We start from the raw sequence: 12,775 nt of genomic DNA, 5'->3' as shown, positions 1-12,775 counted from the left end.
AATGTATGCTCTCTCTCTCTCTCGCTGTTCGACACACACAAACACACACATACAGATACTGACCGACATCGATGGTGAGGAGAGCTACGACATCGAACCAATTGTCAGCCGCCCTCAGTCCGCTCTGGGAGTCACTAGCCAAACGTCACAGGCACTGACAACGCACTTCGACAACTCGCACACCAACGGCCGCATCTCGCCCGGTATCGTACGAGAAACGAAAACGATTCAGAAAACGGAAGTTTTGCACGTAGACACATCTAATGAACCTATATCGTAAGTGTATTAGCACAACCACCGTATGACGCGTTGCTATAGTTTCCAGTTGCTTCCAATCGTCTGCTTACAGCTATCGCGCTTTGTATAACTACAAACCACAAAACACCGATGAACTAGAGCTGCTGGAAGGGGATGTAGTCTACGTTTTGGAGAAATGTGACGATGGTTGGTATGTCGGCACGTCCGCACGCACAGGATGCTTCGGCACGTTTCCCGGAAACTACGTCAACAAAATGTGAGACAGCGGATGATGATGTGTCTTTGAAAATCTTCAACTCAACATCACCAAACCCCGCCCGAACACCCATGGTTCTGGATGCACGCGGAACGAAACGAAACGACCGTGCCAATGCACACAAAAGGGCAGCTAAAGGCTAGCACGATAGCAATGTTTTAGTGGCTGCCTACACCGCGAGATAAGAACTAACTCTCACCCTTGCCAACAATTCACCTACATTTGTGATGCGACAAAGAGCAATACCAAAAAATCACAACCATACAAAAAAAGCTAATTCTATCGAAGTAGTGGCTTGCTAGTCATAGTGATATCTACCATTTACAACCAAACGTGGAAAGAGTTGATTATGCGTACAAATTAATTACTATTGTAAAGCATAACATAGAAACAGAGAAGAACATTAGCCGTTGTTGTTTGTAGCTTTTTGGTCCACATGCAAACAAACAGAAGAAGAAGAAGAAAAAAACACATTTGCCTTTTTTCAAACAACAGCAACAAAACAAATTATTGGACTAGTGTCGTAGCGAACAATCGTAGCAAATCGTAAGCAAAACAGAGGTGCCTTCATACCACAAGCAATTACGATCCCATTAAAACTCAGATTTGATTCACAGGGACTGACAAACTGAAATTGCCTTACAAATTCAATTTTCTTCGACAAAGATTTCGATAAAACTAACGGAAGCGTTACACCATCCGCAAAAAAAAACAAACGATATTGCTTGCCTTCGGTTCAACTGATTAAATCTAGTGAAGCCAAACAAAACAATGCGCACCAGGGTTAGCATCACCACAAAGTTTAAGCAAATCTCGTCTGGATATCTCATACCTTAACCGTTTGTAATGCACAGTAGGAACATTTTAATTTCGTGTGAACACTGACTCACCTTCATTTATGCACGCATCCTAATAACATAATGCAGTGCATTAACACACTCAAATTGTGTTTGTTGTTTCTTACATAAGAATAACTCACTTTCGATGTTTATCGTAACCGAGTCGACACCTGATTAAACGTAACATGTTTCAATAAACGATCACATTGTGTACAATCAAAAACTGGTAAACAAAAAACACACACACTAACTTTAATCGTTATCAGCTAGTGAGATGTATTAAACTTTATGCCCAGCATACCACCATTAGCAACATAACAACTAGCTACAACTTGTAACGGTCATCTAAAGAGAAACCCTCCCCCAAATCAGATACTTAACCAATTGTTCAGCAAGATATGCACGTTTTAGTCGAAGAGAATCCTATTGATAGGTTTTAATGACACGTGGTATAACTTTTCCTTTGAGTGGTTTAATAATAATACAATAAACATCCAGACAACTACTGGCCGAATTTTCATATTATTAAATAAAAAACACCCAATTGTATCCGAAACATTATCTTACTTATGATCTTATTTACTGGCAATAGTGTAAAATGCACTAAAGATTTAAATAATGTGTATTGAAAATGTAGACCACCAGTCATGTACCACCAGTCGTCAACTCGTACGACTTAACGACATGCCCGTGATGGGTTCAAGCCCCGAATGGACCGTGCCCCCATAGATAGGACTGACTATCCTGCTATATGCGTAATCAGTAAGTCACTGAAAGCCCATTAGTGGTACAGGAAGGCCTCGAGTGACGGAACGGTTGTCGTGTCAGATAAGACAAGTATTGAAAATGGAACCGGTGGTATCATTTTAACGGTCATATTAATTTCGTAGCATAGAATTTGAAAACCCCACACATTTAACGAAGATATTCAACATTTGACGAAACATAATTGTCAAACAGTTTTGTCAGGTGACGACAGCACATACTTGTTTCAATTTTGACAACTTTGACACTTTATCATCTGACACAAGCGCTCTAATTTGCTATTCTCTTTGCCATTTTCTCTGCTAAGATTGTTTTTAAGATGTACAACTCACTAGGCAAGCCATAAATATTCATTTCTTTTTTGTTTATTGTACAATCTCTAGTGTTACATTTCAAGCTTTCCTAGAAAATGCCAAAAGTCGTGATTGTTACAAGACGCAGTGAAATATAATGTTTCACAATGGCGACTCTAACCATCACAACTACACACCTGCCACAATAGAGTTTACAAGAATAGATGTCGTCCCAAAAATAACTCACGTATTCTCGCGTAGTAAAGATCTTCAAGCATGAAAACATACAAAACTTATGCCTCAGTTCGTGGCGTGTAAGCAAAATCAAATAGTTGACCAGTGAATGAAATCAGCACTCTCGAAAAGCACACTGGCAGTGTTGGGTTTGGGAATGCAAACTGTGCAATTATCGCCAGACTGCCTCCTCCCACACCAACCTCCCTCGCAGCAAAACTGATGAATGTGCGGAAAAAGGCGTAATGATTTGTGCGAAACATTTCTATATCACATTTAACGATCGACGGACAGCGTAAAGCCGCAGAATAACATACAACAACACATCGTGCAGGGCGTGTATTTTCCATCATGTGGAGTGCGGCACCAATCATGGGTAAATATTGGCAAAGTGGTACAGTTTTTCACGTCCTACAAATGTATTAGGAAGAGTGCAGTTTGCTTTCAATCTTCTACAATTATTTAAAAAAAAAAAAACAGAGCTTTGGGGACAATCCATAATGCATTTGACTTAAAAGTCGCACATATAAGCTCACTTTTTTCACGAACGCTTCACACCCACCCCACCCAAATCGTTGCCACACCAGAAACATGAAAGCTTCATAACAAAAAACAAAACATTCCTTTTCCTTTCAGAGCCCAAAGTGCCGGATTTGTACGAGTTTTTGGCAGAAGCCGAGTTGCAGCAGTATTATAACTCGCTAAAGTAGGTTGCCTGAGCCGCTAAAATTCTTCAAAATGGGTTTGTTTTTGTTAAATATCCTTTTTGTATTTGCAGAAACGAACTGAAGATAACGAACGTCACACACCTTAAGTATGCAACCGATGAGGATCTAAGACAAGTTAGTGGGTTGTCGCGACCCGAAATCAGACGTTTGCGGAAGTATTACGAAAAGTATTATCCGCACGGATACCTCAACAAGATACGTCGGCTGCTGCAAACGCCACGCAAGGATGAGAACAATCCAAACAGTCCGACCTCGAGCGTCGAACCGATTAAAGCGTGCCCTTCGCCGAGCAAAATACCCAACAACAAACATATCATCCCGCCCGATGCTATATGCGTGAACAAGCAGCTTGGCACTGGCGAGTTCGGCATTGTCCAGCAAGGAGTGTGGACGAACGGTTCCGAAAGAATACAGGTAGCTATCAAATGCCTTTGCCGGGAGCGTATGCAGTCCAACCCGATGGAGTTTCTCAAGGAGGCGGCGATGATGCACTCCATCGAACATGAAAACATAGTGCGCTTGTATGGCGTAGTACTCGATACAGAATCACTTATGCTCGTAACGGAGCTGGCGCATCTGCGCTCGCTGCTAGAGTGCCTCAAAGACCCGGGTTTGCGAGTGAGCTTTCTCACCGTGCCCACGTTGTGTGAATTTGCGTCGCAAATCTGCAACGGTATGATGTATCTCGAAAACAAACGCTTCATTCACCGAGATCTGGCCGCTCGTAACATTCTAGTGTTCAGCAAGAACAAGGTGAAAATCTCCGACTTTGGCTTATCCCGAGCGCTCGGCGTCGGAAAGGACTATTATCAAACGAACTTTAACGTTAATCTCAAGCTGCCGATTGCGTGGTGCGCACCGGAATGTATTAACTTTCTGCGATTTACGCACGCATCGGACGTGTGGGCGTTTGGTGTTTGTTTGTGGGAAATATTCTCGTACGGATTTCAACCTTGGGCTGCCCTGACCGGACATCAAATTTTGGAAGCAATAGACGAACCACACTACCAACGGCTCGAGAAACCAGAATGCTGCCCTAAGGAATATTACGCTCTGATGCTGAAATGCTGGCAACATGATGCCGCCAAACGACCCAAATTCAGCGATATATTCCTTATGCTTCCCGACATTAAGCCGGAACAGTTGAAAACAATCGTAGCATACAGTGAGCACAAAAAAGATTACCTGATGTACCGTCAAGGCGAAATCATTACCGTTTTGGATAAGAATAATAACGCGCCGTACTGGAAGGGTGTGCTCAATTCAGGCAAGACGGGTTTGTTCAACCCTGCGAATACGGTGGCCTACCTAGATAGTCTGCCATCGTCTGTAAATCGGGACAGCTTCTGCAGAACAGCTGAGCGATCTAGCAAGCGCAAAATACGCACTGACATGATCTCCCGGCCACAGAACGATCTAAAACACACCGGCCACGTTGGGATCGATGGAGTTTCATTTGGAGACGTTGCCTTTTTATCTAGCCCACAAAACGTAAGCAATGTTCTGTTCAATAGCATGCTCTTGTCTCATCAATACTCACACATTTTCATTATAGCTTCCACGCCAAATTGTAACACCGTACAAGCCTTCCGAAGATTTGGAACAAACGCCTTTGCTGCTTCCTCCAACGCCTACCAGTCCGGATTCCATTCAAACTGCGAGCGGTTATTTTTCCGAAACGCTGCAGCTAGCCGGTCACCAATCTTTCATAAACGCCGGCGAAAATCATCATCATATAATTGACCACGGCGGCACTGCAAGTACTGTTGTCGATGGTCTCACAACTAGTGCATTTGATTTCCGTAATAGCGGTTTCAAGGACTCGAATCCCTTCATCAATGCTGACGATAATGGGGATAATGCAGCAGCCTACAATAACACAGCCGTAAGTCATAGCTACTCTCTCTCTCTCTCTCTCTCTCTCTCTCTCTCTCTCTCTCTCTCTCTCTCTCTCTCTCTCTCTCTCTCTCACTCTCTCTCTTATGGACACTGTAAATTGAAAACCGAAAGTATGCTGCATGCTGAATATTTTAATTATATTCTTCTTCCCACTAAGGTCGCAACGTCCTCAAGGGATGGACAAAATCAGCATGAATATCATGAAATCTCCGACGATGACATCGCCACGGAGAAAGTTTTCGATCAAGGACCTTCTTTGATGGACGAAATGGAACATGTGTTCAAATCCATGAGCACAATCTCTGAGCAGGGCGTACCGCTGTCCCCCGACGCGGAGAATACTAACATGCGTAACGAGCTGGCAGAACTGTCGTCTAAAATGAGTCGAAAAACTAGTTCCTCTACTAGTGCGGGAACACTTGGTAGCAAAGGTGATGAACGTGCCATAAACTGGTAGCAGCGCCTGTGCCCTGGTACGCAGCGAGTATTAATGTCCGTTTCTCGTTGCTCTCATTTGTAGGAAGTAAAGCAAAACCCAAAAAAGCCAGCACAGTTAAGCCCATTTCAATGAAAGATGAAAAACTGTTGAATCAAGTGATTGAAATGGCAAATGAAATAAGTGCCAAGTAAGTTTACAAAACTAACCACACAGCTGTTGTACGGACTCTGTTTATTATTGATTCTCGTTCCCATTTGCACAGATCCATGACGGACCTGGTGACGGATGCAAACCATCAAACTTTGAGCCCGAAGCGTAAATTCAGCTTCCGCTTTCCACACATCCACAATGTGGTTGGAGGTGATGGTTTACGGGGCTCCTCGAACAGTAGCATCGCGGGCAATCAGCCGCACGTCTCTGGCTTGAGCGCTGGAAGCTCTTCACATGCCGGACGCGGCTTACAGGACAAAGATCACGGTATATTGTCAGGCGCTGGACAGCACCACCCTCACAGTTCGAATACGTTAACGAATTCGTATCGCGAGAAACGTAACTTTTCTCAGGAAGTGAACAATGTGCCGGATTTACAGGTACACTATAGTCAATAACTACATATCGGTTATCCAATACCCTTGCATGCACACCATTTCAGATGTCATATGCTCATTAAATTACCACTCTGCCGTGTTGTAACCTGATCCACATTCTCGTTACGGTACGGCATGAGCAATCCCGTTTTCCACTTCTATTGCCTACATCGTTCTACATCTCATACGCTTCATTTCCATATTGGCTCTGTATATAAATGTATTTGAGTTAACATCCGTTATCATTCAAAAATATGTTTCTTTTCTTTTTTCTCTCACGCCCATCGACAACTCTGTTGCATTTCCATTAACTTTATTGCTGAATTGTGTTAAATTTTTATGTTTCGGCTCGTGTTTTAAATGGGTTTCAAATCTTTTTATCTGTCTACCCCCACTCTATTTCTCTTTCTAATCTTTTTGTTTTGATTGTGTAACTTTTAAATCGCTTTCGTTTTCATATCCGTATGTGTGTTCTAATATGTTCAACCATCTACATACTCGATTCATAAAAAAAATCACATTCAACATGATCATCACATATATTATCAATGCTCACTATCACACAAACATGAATATGAAATACCGTACAGTTCATAGATGAACTCGATGATTCTATTGATCTGTAATTTGTTTTTCGTACACGCAAATGGATATAACTACAAGTTTCCCCATACGATTTTTCCCTCCATTTTTGCGTTACTTTTCCCTTATCCTTTTGGTGTTCTTGTTTGCATACACGTCCCACAAACCGTCAAACACACGCATTAATACTGCCACCAACCAAAACTCGACTATGATATGTTCTTCCCATACGGATTTGTTGTTTTTCTTTATTATATATATTATTTGGTTGCGTGTTTAATACGGGTTTACGTTATAATTGCAAAATGGCAAATATCCTGCTTTGCCTCAAACAGCGCTATCGATCTCTGACAGGGATAGAAAATTGTCAGAACAATGACATCAGAATACCCCTGTTCGATAAAGAATCGTCGGACTTTTGTTTCAAGAAGTCGCGGGAGTTGTTAAGCAAACAGCCATTCAACATGACGACTGACCTGTCTTCGGTGACGGCTAAACTGAACGGTAGCAAAACGCTCGACAAGAAAACGCGTGATTTGATTGGAGAAAATTTGCTGGATATCGAAAAAACTCTAAATGCGCTGAATCTGGACTTTCTACAGACCTACCACGAGCTGGAAAAGGCGGATTCTGCCGAAACGCTCTTCGTCGAATGTTACTCTTCCATGATGTGTTCATCGTCGCCATTTCAAAAGAGTCCCCCATCAGGATCGCTTATACGAAATTCTTCAATTGAATCATCCAATTCGCGGGTAAATTGTGCTCTCAGCGAGAAAGGATCTTCCGGATCATCGTCCGTCACCGGCAAGAGTCCGCCAAGCATTGGTTTGGGAGGAAGTGCTGCTGGAAATGTTCCAACCAGTGGCGGAGTCAGTCGCTGTTTCTCGGAGTTAAACGGAACGTCTCCTAAGCCAGTGATGCAGCAAGATCACAACAATAAGTATGGTATTCGCGATTTTAAATTTCGCTCATTTGACGCTCGCCCGAAGGAACGGTCGGATTACTACAACATCAAGAATGAATATCTTTCAGAGCTGACGCGCAAACAGCAAAGCCAGGTGCTTGGCTCGGCTTCCGTTCTGCAGCAAACGGGCGCTGTTGGTAGCAAACAGCAGCAAAGCCAAAAAATAAACCAGCTCTATCAAATTTACAACACGCCAATGCAGGGCCGAAAGTATAAAGATAGTTCAGCTTCTATAACTGCCCCATCCTCATCCGCAGTACGCCAACGATCTTTATCCTTTACGGAAAACTATGAACTGAAACCATCGCTAACTTCTAATAAAAGTGGAACGATTGTCAAAACGCAGAGTGAATCGCAGCCATCGGTACCGCCACTACTAACAACAGCGCGTAATGTAATAACCTACAAACCTAGAAGCATTCGCGCTCGGAACTTGCGACGTCTCAGCTACAATCCGATAAACATGGTCGACAGCTCTTCGTCTAGCAGTGAGAGCGAACTCGACCGTAATCTAGCCCATTCCGAATGTGACATACGGACCCGGCTTCACACAACGGCCACTCGGCGCCGGAGGCATCATTACATGACTCGAAAATCAAATAGCAACAGTGCCAGCAGCCAGGATAAGCTCTACGGTTCAAATGCGAGCATCAAAAGTGCTCCGCAATATAACTACCACAGCGACCGACGCCAGTATTATAATCATTTACAGCACCCTCCCTATCACTACGCTGACGATTTCGGCATTAGAGACAATGACGAGGAAGACGAAAGCATCTACGAATTCGGAGTACGCCATGCGCATTTACAATCGGAAGGAAAGCTAACGACCACATCTACGCACAAGCTGCCGGCGGCCGCGGTGCCTGCAGCAGCTGTAGCTGCAGCTTCATCGTCCATGGTACCAGCTGCTTCATCCCCAGGATCCGCATCGCTAGTGAGCGGTGCCAAATTTGGCGGAACCGAAACACCAAACTACACAAACAAGGCTCTCGAGCGAGAGTATCTCTACTCAGAGTTCGACGTTTCGAAGCTGACAGGCAAAAGCCCCACCACACAAAGCTACTTTCCGACGGGAACGGTAGCCGGGCAAGGACAGCAACCAGTTCAAAAACCGACCGTCATCCCAGCGACTGCTAAAACTAATCCAGTGACGCCAATCGCAGGAACAAACGCAACACTTGCCACACACTTGCAAGCTCAGCCACAGCCAGGATTTCAGTGGCCAGAAAAGATACATGGCGCATTCGTGAAACACAATGATATGCTCTGGCGACAGCAACAGCCAGCAACCATCTACAAAAGCGTTGGGCAATCGGACAGACACTATTCCAGTGATACGTCCTCTACCGAGACAGACTCCATTGATTTCCGCCGTCCTGTGGAATGCTTACCGATCATGCCTCCCTCTCCAGCACCTTGAGTCGTTGGAAATGGTATATGTATGCACTACCCAACAATACTAGCGAACCTTACGTTAGCTTTCTGACCATTAAGAGTCGCCAATCAGCGGTTCTTATCGTGTATGGGGAATCTAATCCCTAATGTTTCCTTTCAAAGCACACAACTGGCAAAAGTTTGATCAAGACTACATCTTACACTCCATTTACTATATTATGATATGGGTGTAAAAAAAGATATGCTCTAAAATAAGACATTTGCGACACTAACAAACTAACTGCATTGCACAATATTGAAAGCAATAATGGAACAGTTTTGGAAAATAACATTTAAAATTAATCAAACATATTATGATTATGTTACAACGTCGTAAGAATTACTCAAGTGTATCACCATTCGATAAATCGTATCATTAGGTTCTATTGATTAAAAACGTTTGCCAATATTGAAGCACCGATAATTGAAAGCGGCTTGACGCTTGAAACACAGTGTAAATACAGAAAGAGCAATTCTGTTGCAGTATGTTTGAACGAGCATCGAAGGTACGCGGTAGGGTATACTCCAAATATCTTTCCAATTAGACACACAGAAGCTGACGTTAAATGGAAAGATCGGTCGTTTTCAAACTGAGCCTCTACTATTTGTCTTTTCTATTTACGATGTATCGTAATACACATACATGAATAACAAGGGAAAATTTTCTGCATGCATAGAAAAAACTGTGTCTTTATTAGTGTGTTTCCTTGTGCTCTAGGAGATCACTATTATTATTTAATGCAAATTTTCTACCTGTCGAAATTTAGATAGCACTGTTTGATGGTTTCAAGCATCAAGAGTGGAACAACGCCAAATTTCAGAAGCGTTGTACTAACCTGTGTTATGTTAAGATTGGTTTATTTGGTATCTTTATTATTAATTATGTTTTGTATTTGCTTATTATTTTTTGGTTTTGCCTTTATTTCTTTAATTTTATTTTGACTGTTTGCTTTGGCCGTCCTTCCCTGTTTTCCTTGTTTCCCTGTTACAGAGCACAATTACCGAGGAGGCACGAATAGCGTACAACAGCCTGGTAGAAAACCCTTGTACGTCAGGTGCCAGCGGCGGCTTCTCGAACAGTGTCGGCCAAGGAGGGAACAGTAGCTTTACCTGTTCCACATTACCACGGGCAAAATTGACCAACTCTCTTGCAACCGCGAGCTTCCGATTCAAGGACATCGATTGCTGTTCCCCACCGTCAGAACCTGCTCCCAAGTCTCCAGAAGAAGCCGATTTGCTGCTCTCCGAAGGATCAATGTGCGACAATATTACGGCCGAATGTAATCCACTGCGTATGATGAGGAACAAAAATTTCTCCATCGTACCGCGATCAAAGAACAAGATTAGCACCCATCAGGTGCCATGGGAAGAGCAGCTGGATACGGCATCAGGCTCAACGAATCAGGCCGAAAGCCCAAGCTACCTGACGAATCCCGAGTACACGTATAACAATGCGCTGACATCAACTCTGACCGAAACGAGGACTGCCGCCGAAGGGACGGATAATCCAATTCCCTTGCCTCCTCGTGACCGCAACAAAACGATACAAGTCAATCAAAAACGGCACGTCAGGAAGTATCCGCTTATAATACCTGCGGCTGGATTGCAGCGTACATTGAATAAAGTCACCCAAGTTACACCGATCGATGAAAAATCAGACGTGTTTTCCATCACGGATACGGCAGAACCCACCACAGCTGCCAACAACATCCACGACGACCATCTGCGAAACGATCCGGATGAGTGCAGCAATTTGGATGTATTGCACAAGTCCATAGAATCAATTAAGCTGGGTGAAATCGATGAAGCTCTTACTGATTTGCCCTCGAATGCAACCGAACAATTGGCGCAGCAGAAGGGATACAGCAAGGAATTTCTACAGAACAATTTTCCCAGCGTATCGGCTAATCCTCTGCCTATGGTGTGCGGTGAACAACACTCTTCCACATTATCGAACACGATAACCACAACAACACTTCCTGCCACTATACCAGCTGCTAGCGCAATTCTTACGCGTCGACGAACGGCAAGTGATGCAAGCGTGTTAGGTGCATCGGCACAAAGAAGGCAGCCACCACCACCTCCACCACCTCCAGCACCACTGATGCTCTCTTCCATTGCCCCCGAGTCGGAATCTCGCGATCCAACGTACGAAAATTTGGACATTTTTCAGACGCACAACAGCTTCTGCATTGATACAGCCTCACTGCACTGTGAATCGATATTAGAGAATGACGCCGACGCCTGTCCCACACCCCACGGCATCGGAGGTTCAACGGCAGCTACCGATCTGGTGGACGGATTTGAAGCGTCCATTGTCTTTGACAGTATTAATAGCAGCGAGTTCCACCAAACGCGACAACCGATCAAACCACCCAGTGCCGAAAATGAACAGCATGATCGTACCACACAGCCAACTACCGAAGGCGAATTGAAAAAGTCCATGAACTTTGTCAGCTGTGAAGATTTGCTAGAGTTTGCCGAAAAGCCAAAAGGACGTGCCCGAGGACTAGAGTCCGATGAAGTAAGAATCATGTCAAAGGTCCTTGGTAAAAAGGTAGGTAGCGTTCGCTAACTCTTCCCCGCAGGCAGAATAGTTTTTCACAATCTATTTTCTTTTTTTCGCCTTTAGCCTTCTCCTGCACAATGTTTGCTAACGCTGGAGTTTATTGACTGGGATATACACAAAGCAATCAAGCTATGCAAGCTGCAAACCATTCTCGAATCATTTAATCTCTCGCTACAGGAATGCAGCGATGCACTGCAAATGTACGATTGGGATCTTCATACTACGGCCCTAAAGTTAAAAAGTGGCAATAGCTCCAGGTGATCGTAAGAAACCAACGCATAAAAATACAAATACTCCCTAAGCAAATGCCTAAAAACTACAATACTCACGAGCTCTCTTTTAATCGTGAGTATGCCAGTTAATTTCATACGATTGAACGTTTTAAAATTGTATTCGTAATATAGGCCATATTTTAACTACAAATATTTGAAGTACAAGATATTTGAATAAATATACAACAAATAATAATAAAAGGACTGTCGATATGCTTTTCATTGTGTTCTCGTATGAGTAGAAGATTGATCCGAACTAATCATGATAATCGCAATACAAATTGGGCTAAAATTCTTACGATTAATTACTACACTATTTCCTGCGCTGCACTTATACTGCGAGATCAGTTACTCGATCGGAACAGCAACTGTGTCTGTTCCAGATCCGGACCCGGTTCAAGATTCGTTCCGAATCCAGAACAGATCAAGGGGCGGGAGCGTTCAGGAGCAGAATTAAATCGGAAGCTATTTCAAAATCAGTAGGGATTAAACATCAGTTCCGGGAACGGTATGGGTTCAGTATCCGTTCTAGAACCGGAATGGGTTCGGCTAGAACCGTTATGGAACTAGTATCAGCTCCAAGACCGGAATGGGTTTAGTATCAGTTCCAGGACCGTTATGGGAACTGATTCCAACACCTTAGAGTAAAGCGG

General features: G+C 43.5%; 2 protein-coding genes across 29 annotated transcripts in view; both read left to right on the top strand.

The window, feature by feature from the left end:
- LOC1269515 (sorbin and SH3 domain-containing protein 1) overlaps positions 1–1,858 on the top strand; it is a 34,390-nt gene extending 32,532 nt beyond the window's left edge. For all 27 annotated transcript variants that reach the window (XM_061649966.1, XM_061649943.1, XM_061649947.1 and 24 more), the window contains 2 exons: positions 56–276; positions 350–1,858. In XM_061649966.1, coding sequence (XP_061505950.1) covers positions 56–276; positions 350–518 — 390 coding nt within the window. In that variant the 3' untranslated portion in view covers positions 519–1,858. The remainder of the gene's footprint in view (positions 1–55; positions 277–349) is intronic.
- Positions 1,859–2,412: 554 nt separating this feature from the next.
- On the top strand, positions 2,413–12,323 carry LOC1269516 (activated Cdc42 kinase-like). 2 transcript variants are annotated; one of them, XM_061649928.1, is made up of 9 exons: positions 2,413–3,021; positions 3,282–3,351; positions 3,424–4,864; positions 4,929–5,258; positions 5,430–5,703; positions 5,793–5,898; positions 5,974–6,301; positions 10,273–11,838; positions 11,914–12,323. In XM_061649928.1, the coding sequence occupies exons 1-9, from the start codon at positions 2,997–2,999 to the stop codon at positions 12,109–12,111; spliced, it is 4,338 nt and encodes a 1,445-aa protein (XP_061505912.1). In that variant the 5' UTR covers positions 2,413–2,996; the 3' UTR covers positions 12,112–12,323. The 2 variants fall into 2 exon arrangements, with proteins under 2 accessions (XP_061505912.1, XP_061505911.1); XM_061649927.1 differs by lacking the exon at positions 11,914–12,323 and having other exon boundaries at positions 7,216–10,412.
- The last annotated feature ends 452 nt before the right edge of the window (positions 12,324–12,775 follow it).

The sequence above is a fragment of the Anopheles gambiae genome, chromosome 2, assembly GCF_943734735.2.
Source record: "Anopheles gambiae chromosome 2, idAnoGambNW_F1_1, whole genome shotgun sequence".
Lineage (NCBI taxonomy): Eukaryota > Metazoa > Arthropoda > Insecta > Diptera > Culicidae > Anopheles > Anopheles gambiae.
Note: the sequence above shows the minus strand (reverse complement) of the source record. Positions and strands in the feature narration are given on the sequence as shown.